Source organism: Caloenas nicobarica, chromosome 4 (genome assembly GCF_036013445.1).
Source record: "Caloenas nicobarica isolate bCalNic1 chromosome 4, bCalNic1.hap1, whole genome shotgun sequence".
In the NCBI taxonomy this organism is placed as follows: domain Eukaryota; kingdom Metazoa; phylum Chordata; class Aves; order Columbiformes; family Columbidae; genus Caloenas; species Caloenas nicobarica.
This window is the reverse complement of record NC_088248.1, coordinates 65,448,610-65,462,185: the sequence shown is the minus strand read 5'-3', so window position 1 is coordinate 65,462,185 and position 13,576 is coordinate 65,448,610. Positions and strand designations below refer to the sequence as shown.

General features: G+C 35.8%; 1 protein-coding gene across 1 annotated transcript in view; it reads left to right on the top strand.

The window, feature by feature from the left end:
• The window catches only part of STX18 (syntaxin 18), a 68,979-nt gene that overhangs the window by 22,597 nt on the left and 32,806 nt on the right, over window positions 1-13,576 (top strand). Inside the window, exon 2 of the mRNA XM_065633356.1 lies at window positions 13,486-13,553. Within this exon, the coding sequence (XP_065489428.1) occupies window positions 13,486-13,553 (68 nt within the window). The remainder of the gene's footprint in view (window positions 1-13,485; window positions 13,554-13,576) is intronic.

Here is a 13,576-nt window from a genome sequence, read left to right as displayed (position 1 = left end):
AGTCACATCCAAGTTTCTTTTCTGCTACCTAATAATAGTGACCTTGCAAGAGCAAGCATCAACTTGGGCCGGTATGCTCCAGGCCCTGAATGTGTGCAATTTTGACATATTTTTGCCATTGCTGCTACGGAACATTGCTGAATACAGAGGTTTTCATAAATCTCTGTTTGAGGTGCTGGTAAGAGGAACATATGGTACGTTCAGTGTTGTCAGGCTTTGGATGCAGCTGGAAGAAATAGAAATTTTTCCTGAGTGGGTGTATGTGTGTGAAGGAGGGAGTCAGGGAAGGCTGATGGGAGCATGCGATTTACATTTTCTGCAAGACAGGAGGTTTCTTTGCTGGGAAAAGTCGCCTATGTTGTCTGTTTGAGACGTGTGTTTGGAAGGAGCCCATGTTAAAATGCTGTCAGCGTGCCATTCCGTTACCTTTGTTTTCTCAATGGTAAACATTAAAGCTGTTGCAAGTAAATATTTAGTTTCTGCCTGTGAATGAAGAGCCAGGTTCAGGTTTTGCTCGAATGAGGTTTTACAGTCGGATCTACAGACAAAATATTTGGAGTAAACCAGTGACACCGCAGATTGCAATCTGGTTAGATTGATGTGGCATCCTAGAACTGTCATACATTGCACTAAAGAATGTTGTTATTTTATGTATTGACAACAAAAACCTGTTCTTTGAAATCAATGCTTTGTAATGGCACTTTCATGTTCGGCTCTTCACTTCCTTCTTTAAAAGACCCTCAGTTGAAGTAAGGGCGATGCCATTCTGGAAACTCATCTCTTTATCACAGGTAGTGAGACAAAAAAATAAAGTTAGAATAAAGTTTTAAATTATGGGAAATGCTGTGCTTTTCGGCTGCAAGTATTGTAACAGCTTGCTGGTTTTCAAATTGCAAAGCTACACATTGAGTCGCCCCCCCTAGGAGAGCTTTTGGGAACTTCAGAGTTGTTACTGTGGCTTGTGAACAGTTACTGTCATTGCAGAAACTTTGGGCTTTTAAACAACCTCCTTCCCCTTCCCCTTCCCTTCCACGTATCTGTCATTTTATAATAGATAGAATAATTGGCTTTAGAATTTAGAGTTTAGCTTTCTAGTTGTACATAAGGCTATTTTTTTCCTGATAATTTCGTGTTGATATGATTCGAGAGAGGCTTAGAAGAAGGCTTTATATACAGGTAATGTAACAACTAGAAGTGCAGATAATAGTTTGTCATAATCCGTACAGGAATTAGAGGAATGATCTGTTAGGTTGTATTTCTTTAGATAAAGATTCCTTGTGCTGTATACTTGTATATTTTTCACAACTTCTGTTAGATTTATGTGGCTGTTACGGGTATTCCCACATGAAACTATTTCTATCTATTGTGATGTGAAAAACTTTCTGAGTTTCAGGCTATAATTTCTTGTTTTGATGTTACATTGTGAAGCATATCATGTTAGCTCCAAGTTATTTTCCTTGCTTTTTGAAAATACAGCAAATACTAATGCTCTTTTTAGCTCTTACTTAATGGGGCTGTAAATATTTAATATTTAAGTTATTTATTCTTATTAAAATTTATTATTAATACTTATTGAATATTTAAGTTCTTTATGCATTGTCATTGTTTTTGAGGGTCTGCATGCTGGAATGTTTCGTGCAACTTTTTAAGTACTCTTAGTCTATAGGAAACACTTCTGTTTCTGAACACATCATTTTTTAAGCTATGCTAACATATCAAAATGTTTCCCAGTTTGTGCTTGCTTTTTTTTTCTTCTCTGCTATTCCCAAACTTTTTATATGAAAAACTCATTAAAGTTTTTGTGCTGTCTTCTTGATGGCATCGTAATGTCATAGCAGTTTCTCATGACTGCTCTTGTCATATAAATATGTTTCTTACATTTAATTTCAGCTTCTTTAATCTGAAAAGTCTTCCACTTTTTTTTTACTGATTGATATCTATCTCATGTAAAATTAAAATGCTCAGAAATCTGAATGCTTTGTTCAAATTGATTGAGTATGATGAAGTTATAAGAAGTAGCCCATCAAGTAAAATCTTATGACTGCATAAAAAGCTGAATTAAAAAACCAGAAACCTAACTTTCATTTGTAATAGCAGTGTTCTGATTTTCATTAAATAAATTATGTTCTACTCTATTTTGTTTAAACTCAGGATTAATTTCTGTGGTTACAGGGGATATAAATCTCTAGATTGTTTTTAAAAGGAATTGTTTATTTAGAGCAGGGCTGACAGTCTCTCCTTAAGAGAAGCTATTACTTAATTTTATTTTTCTAAGTTTAAATGCTTAAAAAATATTTGTAATGATACCCCTAAAGGTATCATAAAAAAATAAAAATAATTATACTCTAAAATTACAGGAAATGGACACTTAAAAAAAAATCTTACTGAGATTCATGGCTGAGAACAAGTGAGAAAGGAAGAGTGCCTTACTTCACACCTTGAGTTCTTGTCAGGAGTTTCTGCTTTCAGTGATTAAAAATACACTTTTGAATTGTCGGCATTACTCAGATGCGAGAGAATAGCATTGATTTCCCTTTTAATTACAGCTAAAGATTACTGCTGTCAAATTCTGCAAACACTTTACTGGGAGAAATTTCTATGTGACTATCTACTGGAATTTTTTCAAGTAAAAATTATTCTCTCCCATGGTGGGAGTGGGGGAACTATTTTTTTCATGGGCCAAACCAGTTGGCAAATACCCTTAGGTAGGTCAAACCCAACATGAATAGCATTTTGTGGTGAACAGATGCGGGGCTCCAGGGACTCTATTTCATGCCACATTACAGGTTACTTTGGAAAGCTATAGGTCATTTGGTAGTTAATTTATATGTCAGAGTGATGCACTCTAAGGAGAGGGGTTTTTCTCAGGCATTACAGCTGGACTTTCATGTCAGAAGATTCTCGAGCAGGGACAAAGTAAGGTGCCTTCATTCTCAGTGATACTTATAGGACAGCTTGTGCTCAGATAGTTTTCTAGCCCTTGCTGTAGAGTTGAGAACTTGTCATGGTTTGCCTTACTATTTTATAAGACACTTTTGTTTCTTAGAAAGGGACAGGGTGGAGGGAACGGGATAATATTAGCAGACTGTATTTCAGACTGACTCAGTATTCCTGTCTGGTTCGAGAGTTATTAAAAGGATTATCGTTTTATTTTTGGATACTGTTGTTTTCCTCACCTCAGTTTAGCCAGAATTGTTGCAGTTATAAGGACTAGTGGAGAGGAGTTATTTTCCCAAGGGATGGAGGAGGGTGTTTTTTGTTTGCTTGGTTCTTCTTCCTAGGTGCTATAACAGGAACAGTGGCTCACTCAGAAACTGCAGCGAAGCGGGGCAGCACAGAAGAGATCTGTGTGCTCCATTGAGAAACTTTGTCTACATTTACCGAAGATGTGAATAGCCTCTATTAGTGCATCACTCCGCATCAGCCACGTGAGGACTTAAAGGGACCTGGTTGCCCAGTGAGTTCCTAAGATTTTAGGGCAGATGATCCACATCTTTGGTTTTCCTGTAACATGAGGAGGGGGAGAAGAAAGGGCCCTTTGTCTTAATTTTTCTGCTGATACCATAAAACAATTGGATGAAAATCTTAGTATGTACAGAACTAGCTTCTTTCCAGTATATTTATTTATTTGCTTTCTTGCTTATCTATATGTGTTCTTTAGATACAAAATAATAAACTTCTCATTTCTGGCAGGGCGTTTCCTTTGTCAAGTCCATTGTTTTAATGGGGGGAAAAGCTTGTTATTTGGCATAAACAGCAGAGCATCCATGTTTCATCTGCGTAATACAAGTGAAGGTGTTGAAACATAATGATTTTTGCACTAAGAACACTATTGTACCGATGATGAAAATAAAAAAAAAAAATACTTGAATGCTGAAACAAAGTGATGCTTGTCTCCCTGAATTGTATTTGACAGAGTGGCAGGATCTTGAGACAGGCTGAGCGCTGTGTCAGATTGTGCTGCATCAGTGTATAGGTGTATTTAGTGTGAATATACCACAGCTGTAGAACCCTGGATGGAAAGGGCCTGGCAGGGGAGCGTGGGGCTGCGAGGGAGGCCCTGGCCTGGCACAGAGCGGCTGGGGACGGTGGCTGCGGAAGCGGATCCATTTAGTCCCCAAGTGACGCACATGCAACTCTCTCTGAATCGCACTGCAAAAACTTGGATTCTCCATTTCATAATCATGATCAGGCAAAGTAACCTTACATTACCGTACGTCTGTTAAATGAGGCTGGAAATCTTTTTACATTGTAAAACATCTTTGAGTAAAGAAAACATAGCACTAAATGAGTTCAGACTGTGAGAACAAGTGACAAGAAAAATATCTTTTGCAAGTAAAGTTGAACAGTTACTGAAAGGCTGTAAATGGAGCATTTTGAACAGCAACGGTAAAGGCCAATTATTGCAAATATGTATTCTGACCAATTTACTTTCATCTCTCAACCAAAACACTCACCACAATTGTTGTGGGGTTTATATTTTAGTCAGTGAGGTTTTGGATGATTGTGTAAAAATATAAACGTTAAAGAAAGTTCTGATTAGAGTTGGACAACAAACAAGAAAAAGGGAAATAGTAAGTTTTATTCAAATCAGATGTTGCTCTTTTTTAAAATTTATTTTTTATTGAAAGTGTTTGCGACAGAGAGTAAATGAAGACTGCTTACTAAAAACATTTAGCATGATGTTATATTTTAGAAAGCCTACTGTTAATTTTTTCTGGAGGTCTCCTCATAGTCCAGTTGACCCTCTACAGACCATTTTCAGAATATTTAGTTGTGTTTCTGTGTGTGCAGGTATCAAACCAGTGTGTTCCCACAAGACCTAAGAAAACAGTGACAAAATTAACTCAGATGTCTTGATCTTAAATTCTACATGTATAGCAGTTTTCTGTTTCAGAATTGAAATTCGGTGTTTATAAGTAATTATCGTAGAAATAAGATTTTTTTTTTCTGTATTTGTAAATGCCTGAAATACAAAGCATTAAAATTATTTTAAGAATATACAGTATTCTTTTGGATAACTACCATTATAGAAAAATATTCAGTGGCTTCGAAGTAATTTTTCTATACAGTTGGAATTTGCTGTAAATACCATACACATTTTAAAAACATACAGCAACCCCACCTCCAAAGAACACCCTAGTAAACCTAAATCTAGTGATAATACTGGGTGCTTTCTGTCTTTATTATGGTCAGTGGGCAACTGGAGCTTTTGAGCTCTTCGGTCTTAATTTTGCTTTACTCTTATTAGAAGAGTCTTGAATGAAGAATAGTTTGCAATTGTGTCACAAAATTCCAAAAATAATCTCTTCATCATGGGCATGACCGAATTTTATACCAACTCTGGATCGTTTTTAAGGAAAGCATGGTAAGATGAAATGTGAGGCTTTTAGGCTGATAATGAGTTATTTACTAAAAGATTTTCCACTTTGTATAGTAAACAGTTGATAAAAAAATCAAAATAACCAAGTGAAGACCTAAAGTGCACTTTAGAGACTAAATACTTCAAATGTGAACTGAGAGTAGCAAAAATCAATGAGAGGAAATTTTTGAACCATAGGCAGTATTTATAAATATATGCTAAGTAGAACAGGAATTAAAAAAAAAAAATTCTTTAAAAGCAAGCTGGTTTTTTTCTTTACTGTGCAAGACAGTGCTTTTTTAGTCTTTCCTTTTTGCCAGTTTGGTATTAAGCAAAAGGAAGCGTATTTTGCTCCAGCCCAGATGTTAGTAAATGGGCTTTACCTCTTGCAGTTTAGAGGTTTCTTAATCAGCCTATTAATGATAACTGAATGCTGCCTCTGACAGATTTTATCTTCCAGTAACCCACAATTGTTAATGCAAATGTTTGCAGTGATTCCTCAAAATTTTGCTTTGGTTTTACAAAAAAAATAGTGTTGTTTTGAATGAAAATACCAATAATATTGCACACTTTATTTTTTAGATATTTTTCAAGTTTTTGTACCGTCTTCACCTTGAAGGACGAAAATACCTCAGTCTTAATTTTCATGCCTTTTAATTCAATCATGAACATTCTTACCCCAGGTACCATGCATTTTATTAATATGACACTCCCATTCTTGGTTCTGTTAATTCCTTTGCTCCAAATTCAAGACTGCTGATAAAATGCGATTAAAATGTCTCCCTGCCCATCGCTGCTGCTGTACCATGTATGCTGATGTACAGCAGGAACCGACCGAAGCCTCCTGCCGCCCGTGTCCATCACTGGGCCACCCCCACACCAGTTTAGATATTATTTGCTCTTTTGGGTTTGAGATTACAAGAGCAATTGATCTGCGTGACCTGTTTGAGAAACTTCCACGTTTGCTGGGGAAACCTAAACCAAATGTATCCCCTCCAGAGACACAGCAGCTGAAAACCCGCCAGTTGACATGTGGAGGCAGCCAGTGCTCCTCCGCATTCAACTGTGGTGGGACAGCACCACCTCATGGCCTCCTAATAAATCACCACCCAAACCCCTTCAAAGAACAGATTTCACACTATTAAATTCAGAGCTGAAACCTCAGCTCTGAATTTAATCTCTGTTTTAATTGAATTGGTGTAATTTTTGTTGCACATCGGTGTATCAGGGAATGATATAATTCTGTCTTTTGAACGTTCCAGCTTCCGAAATGTAGAATCCGGGTAACAGGATTTCAAAAGCAAAATTTTGTCTGTTCTTAGGCAACATCCTGCAGGAGCCTGTGAATTCCATGGCCTCGCAGTGCTTAAAGTATAACGTAGAAGGAAGCTGGTGGGACTTGGCCTTTCATGTGTTGTATTTCTCCAAAGTTCGTAACTCTATCTAATCAAAGGTAGTTTGTAGTGGAAAACTTCTCCATAGGAGTATTTTCTGTATCAAAACTTTTCAAACTAGTCTTTCCCAACTGCAATAGTTTAGGTAAGAGTTGAAGCTCTTAGTTTTAAAATCTATTTAGTATAAATTTGGGTTCTGTTTATCATATCTCTTCTGTTTGGATTCTATTCCAGATTTCTGAAAATGCTTGCCTTATATGCACTAACCATGGAAAATGTGCTGTTCTTTAATATGGTTTAGATGTTTGAAACTTTTTTTTTTTGGTAATAAAAACAAGTTTATATTCTTACACCAATTACTGTACTTCCTAGTACTAACACTGTAATTTTCTGGCTGGAAACATGCAGTCCCTGTACATCACCTAATGTCTTATTGAAGTTGTTAATTTCTTCAGAGACAGGAAATGGTTATGTTTGAGTTGACTGTATGTTTAGAATCGAAAATATGATTAATCTCTAGATATTAATATTATAACAATCTTAAATTTTCTGCTCTTTGCAGAAGGGATTGTAGAATGTAGTCACCCTTTCATGAATCTGTAGATGGGGTCTATTTAAGTAAGAGACTTGAAGATCAGGATTTTTGGACTTATTAAAAAATTTGGTGTAAAACTTTTTTTTTTTTTAATTTTTATGACTAACAAGACACATCAGCAATGCTTGTTCGTGCTGCTGAATCAACAGTAAATGTGGTGTCTCATGACTTTTGCCAAGAGTCTTTATATTATGTTTTGGGTTTAAATATTTTTTGTTTCCTTTAACAAAGTACATCCTTTAAAAAGTCAGAGTGGCAGTATAGTACGAAGTGTAAAAGTCCATTTTATATGGCAGTAAATAGTTGCTTATTGTTATGATGGAAGAGCGACCTTGATAAAATGCTACGTTTGTTCAACGAAAATGACTATTCACTGCTGTCGAGTTCTCTCTACAGCACGTCACGGGAACCTACTCCAATGATTTTAATTGTAAACAATGCTGCTGCTTCTTGTGGTGGGTTAAATGTATGCAAATTGAAACCTACTGCTTCATGAGTGATCAATTCTTTGTTGGGAGTGGAAAGAAATGCTGTATGTATCGCTAAGATACTGAAGGAAGCACAGCCAGCATCTTGGTTCTGAAGCATCTGCACCTTTTGCAGATGCTGCTGTGGAGGGAATGCTTTCCTGTTTCTCTTGTTGTTTAAAAATATAGCCTGCTCTAAGATCATAAGAAGAACATGTAAATAGAAGAACATGTACCATTTCTAGTGAAGGCCCAAAGTTACACAGAGCTGTGCATGCCACCTGTGGTAGCAGATGGCAGCCACTCACAGCTTCCTTTTGTGTTGGACCTGCGTTATGTGCAGTATTTGCTTTTATGTTTTAATAAGAGTTGTTTAAAAAAATCTACAGTGGCAACGAAACACAGATACATGCATGAAAGAGGTGGTTTACAATGAAGTTAAACTTTTTAAAGTGCAAACTGAAACCTAAAGTAAGTTAAAAAAAGTTATGTTATCAGGCTTTAATGTGTATTTATAATGTTTTTTACTTGCATGATGCTGATGCTTTTGTTGCCAACCAGTGGAAAACTGCTGCCTCTTCACTGTAGAGAATCAATTGGTTTTTCATGATCAGAACTACATTTGAGAGTTTTAAAATAACACGGGGAGTCTCCAGCTTTGGTACCTGAGCTTAGGAGGCTATAATTTTAAGATTCTTAACTTGTTACTAAATATACGTCCTTTCGTGGCAGATGCATCTTTTAGGAAGCTCCTGACTGGTGCTCTCTCGCTTCTGCTCTCCCTTGTGATACAGGTATTTGTGGAGTGCAAGTGAGATAAACCCATTCTTTAAATTTGATCTTAAGCATTATTACCTCTATTTCCAGAAGAATAATTTTTAAAATAAGTAATTTCAGTGTTTTGATGTCTGGTATTGACCCTCAAGGAAGTGCCAGTGGGAATGGGAAGAGGGAGAGCATGGAGTTTGATAAGCAGCCTTCATTGTCAGGAAGAACGTAACCCTCTGTGTTCTGGTAGTGAACAGAAGCTCGAGAATGTGCTGTTAGTGTAGGGATGTAACTGATGTTGGCAATATTGGGAGGAAATTTTTTTTCCCCATGATTCTCGAAACAATGTCAGTTATATATGGAAATTCAGTAGTGCTCTTCACCATAAAGTAAGTTTAGTCTTAACATAGTGCAAGAGTGCTGCAAATATGAAGGGCATTTCTCTGAGCCCTCCTTTCTCTTCAGGGGAAAAAAGGAAATAATTTCATTATTTCAGGGTTGAAGGAAAGGCTTATTTCTCTGCTCCAGACTTTCAGAGAAGAAGAAAGCTAATTTCCAGAGAAAAAGGATAGGAACCATGACAGGAGACCAATACTTGGATGTGTTTGTGCTTCGTCTTCAAATTGCTTTCATCTATCCTTTTGACAGCTGTGTCGACTGGTGGTATAACGGTTTTTAAATGGACATATACAGCAAATAGGAAGTTGCAGTTATGAATGGGTAAATGGAGTGGGAAAAATGGATATGCTGAAATGCAAGTGGGTTTTAAAATTGTTCTAGATCTACTCGAAGGATTAATTAGAAAAGATACAAAAAATTAGCCCAGGGACAACATGAAGCAGGGGAGGAGAGACAAAGAGAGACTGACTGGCCAAGAAAACTGTTGCTTTTTGTTAATAGAAATAAGGTCACGTTTGACAAAATTTATGAGTTAACTAATGATATTAAAACCCCTCGAAGTTAAAACATTCTTTAGCTGTGTAAATAAAAAGGGAATTAGCAAACAAGAGGATTTGTCATGCAGCTGGATTGAAGATCAATAATAGTTTAGGCATGGTATACAGGCTACATTAATAAGAAAAAAGCCATGGACCAGCAGGGTAAAAGCACGAGATATACTGGAAACCAGAGCATGGAATTGGAAATTGTACAAAATCTGAGAATTTTAATGCAGTCAGATTGTGATTATCAGGTTATCACTGGCTTGAGTTCAGACACAGTGGATCTGAGAAATCCCAGCTTCTGAAGGCAGCTAATTTTAATGACAATACATTGAAGATGGTACCATTTGATCAGAAGGCAACAAATTTGGCGCCTATAATTAAGTCAGCAGAAGGAAATTAATAATGGCATCAGCAGGGCCTGACCCAGAAGTGGTCCAGGCTTCAGAAAAGATTTTGAGGGGAAAAAGATAAAAAGAAGGTAAGATACAATGCAGTATAATTTGCTATCTTACTAAAAGTAGGATGTCACCAACCAACTCGATGCTTTGAGAAAACCTGCTTTTCCTTCATTAGGAAGAGCTGATGTCTGATGGTAAAGTGTCTGATAAAGGGCTAATAGGAAGTTTAGAGGAAATTAGCAGAGAAAATAGTAACTGAATAAGATAAACGATCAGAAGCAATGCTTCTGTGTGAAAGAAGTATTGGGCTGAAGAGAGATTAATAGTGGAATTACTCTGGGATTGATTTTAAAACTCTTCTTGTTTAGTACTGTTCTTATTTTGGGGGAATGCAAAAAATAAGATGAATAAGTAAAATTTACTGATGAGGGAATGCTGAGAGGGAGGAGGGGGAGGAGCACAATATGCTACAGCAAGCGATGAATTACTCTGGAGTCTGGAGTTGTGGGGAGAAGAAAGAAGTTCAGCAGTAGAATATGCATTTGGAGACTAAAAAAAAGAATGAGCTAGAAACTAATCCATGAAAACGATGGAAGAAAATCTATATTTAGCTGAGTTATAAAGTCATTAACAGTAGGGAATGCCCATCTAGTCACCTGCATTGGACGAGGATGGATACAAACTGGAGCAAATGCAGAGGAAAGTTATGGGCAACTTCAGAACTGTCCAGTGAGAAGAATCTAAAAGTTTGGGGTTGTTCGTCTGGGGCTAGAGAAGTTCAAGGGAGATCGGATTATTGACAGTAAACTCAAACACATGGGCAGGGAAGCAGAGCTTTTAAGGGAGAAGACTGTTTTGAAGCAAGAACAGATGGATAGAAGCTGATAATCAGTAAACCTGGAAATTTGATGGTTCTTATTCATAATAAGAGCAGTAGGACTCTAATAAAGCCATTCCGTTGAAATAGGAAGATGCTTTATTACTTTCAGGCTGGAGTTTGATAACTTTGTAAAGAGTGTATGGTGTGCGTCTGATAACCCCAGGTTAATTGTAAGTTGATAACCCTGGAGATATTGTCAAGATTTATATCTGTATAATCAGGGATATTTTGTGTCTGCAGATGATTAAGCATTGTACCCTCCATTACAAAAAAAAAAAAAAATCTTATGTTTTTGGATAAAACTCACATTCCCTTTAATGCCAGTGAGACCTTTTTCATAAAATTGTTTAATTTTCTTGATATGGTAATAAGGAATTAAAAACTCTGCCAGTTGTACATGGTAAGAAAAGGCAAAAGAGAAACAGCAGCAGTGCAGGATCCCAGAAGATGCTGTTAGAATTTGAGGGAAAACAGAAAAAGAAGACTCACTTCTGATGCAAATCTTGGGAACTAAGAGCTTGATGCAAGTATGAGCATAATGGTGTCATTCTAAATTCATGAAAATAGCTATACAAATGAAGGAGAGGCAAAGTGGGGTCAGTGCAATTCAAACACATGATGACAATTTTAACCTAAATAGAATGCTCTTTGTGACTAGATGAATTAATTACTGTAAGACAGTGTTCTTGCTTGTCATTCTGATTCTTTCTGCTTGTTAATCACCTCTAATTGTAGCTATTGCAATAATATTAAGATTTATTACTTATAAAATTTTGCTAATATCTTTTCTACTTCAGTGTGTGTTCACATATTAATGTAAATGTTTGAAAATCTCTTTCTTATTTTACATTTCTACTCTTTGTCCTCTGTAGTTCTTTCTTTCTGCCTATTAAGTATTATTGTTCTACTGAAACACTGTATGGCTGTTTAAAATGTTTTGCTTTCATAGTCAAGCTTAATTTACCTATTCAGCAAATTTCACAACAATACCAAGTCTGAGCTGAGAAAGAGACTAGTATTCAAAAAATAAGTTCTAGTGGCGATGAGAAGGAACATCTGTAGAATGGCTTAGTTAGAGTTCTTTGTCCTTCGTTGATCTTGTAGTAATTTCAGTATTTCCCTTCTTATTGCTTATGATGGGGCTAACACACTTTAGGAAACTTCAGATCTACCAGAGGTACTAACAGAACTCAGTTTGCTATGAATGGAGTGAAATTGCTGGTGCTGTTAAACACATGGAAAACTTTAAACATGAAAACTGGGAAAATTCTTTTCCAATACGATGAGTTGTAGTAAAAATGAAATGTAGCAAATAATAATAGAGAAGTGTATGCATATTTATTTGCACAAGGAAACACTTATTTTTAGTTTTACAAATCACTGTGGTCTTAATAAGTAATTTTTTTCCTCTTTTCTCAAAAAGCTGCTGATCTTTTGAAAAAAAAAATTGGGGAAATTAATCTTCTATTTATCCAAACTATTCCGTGTTCTTTTTCTGTGTTTTTTTTTGTTTGTTTAATTACAAGGAACATTTGCATGAAAATAGGATTTTAAGACCTGAACAGCTCTTATGCTTTTTTCCCAGATAAACGAGTAAACTACACTTATTTTATTTGTAAACTGAAACAGCTGCTGTTTTGTAAAATTCCTTGCATAATGTTTTCACACTGAATTATTAATGAGCATTTGATAATGTGCTTTAGAACAGTCCCCCTGACTCCTCCTTGAAAATATATACCACTAATGTATATAATTCTCCTCCCTCTCCCTCCCCCTATGATGTCTCCTTCAAGACCGACAGAGGAATTCATATTGGTAGTCATCTCATTTCTATGACCAATTAAACTAGATTTCTGTAGTTGCTCTAATCTCTAGAATTGACAGTATCTTATGCTACACCAAATCTTTTAAATCAGAATAAAGTTTGCAAAAGTTCTTTCAGATTTTTAGTAGTTTTTCATCTTTTCAATAGATCTTTGTAAAGTCTTTTAATAAAGAAAATCAAGTGGATTTATAACAAGGTGTATCCATGGTGAAGTAGAATTCCAGAAATAGAAATCTGATAGGGATGTATCCTCTGGCAGATCTTACTAATGATTGTCAGATGACAGGGATACTACTTCAGTTAAGGCACAAAATGGTCACTGTATTACTGCAAAAATAGAAAGGTGAGGGACAGTGTCTTGTTCTACATGTTCTGATAACTCAACCTAAGTATTGTATTGTGCCTTATCAATGAAATGTTTAAAACTTTCTTGCATTATCTTTGAAAATGACTTTATTTTCTGAAATGTGTGTAAAGGTCTCGATTGCTGGTTTAGATAATGTTTCGTGTCAATATTTTCATGTTGGATATTTTCAGTGTTTAATATTGTAGTTATATTTAGTGTTTAGTAATGTTTAGTACTTAGTTTATGGGTTTTGGATAGAAAATGTATTTTTACTACTTGTCTCTGAGTTCTGTTTTCATAAAACAGATCTTTTTTAGGTGATGGTTAGGTATCGACTGCTTGCAAAATGTGAAAATTCTACTATAAAAGAGTAAATTTTATGATTCTATTTAATTACAGAATAAATAATTTTACTAGTTCATGTTTGAAGTGTGAAATACTGAACTTTTATATTTAAAGTAATCAGTTACCTGATCGAAATTCAATTATGATTTCTATTCATTTAGATTTCTCATATTGGAAAGCTGAAAGATTTTCTTCTGCAACACAGAAAGGATTACATTAATGCTTACAGGTAAGTTGTGTTTAAATAGATTC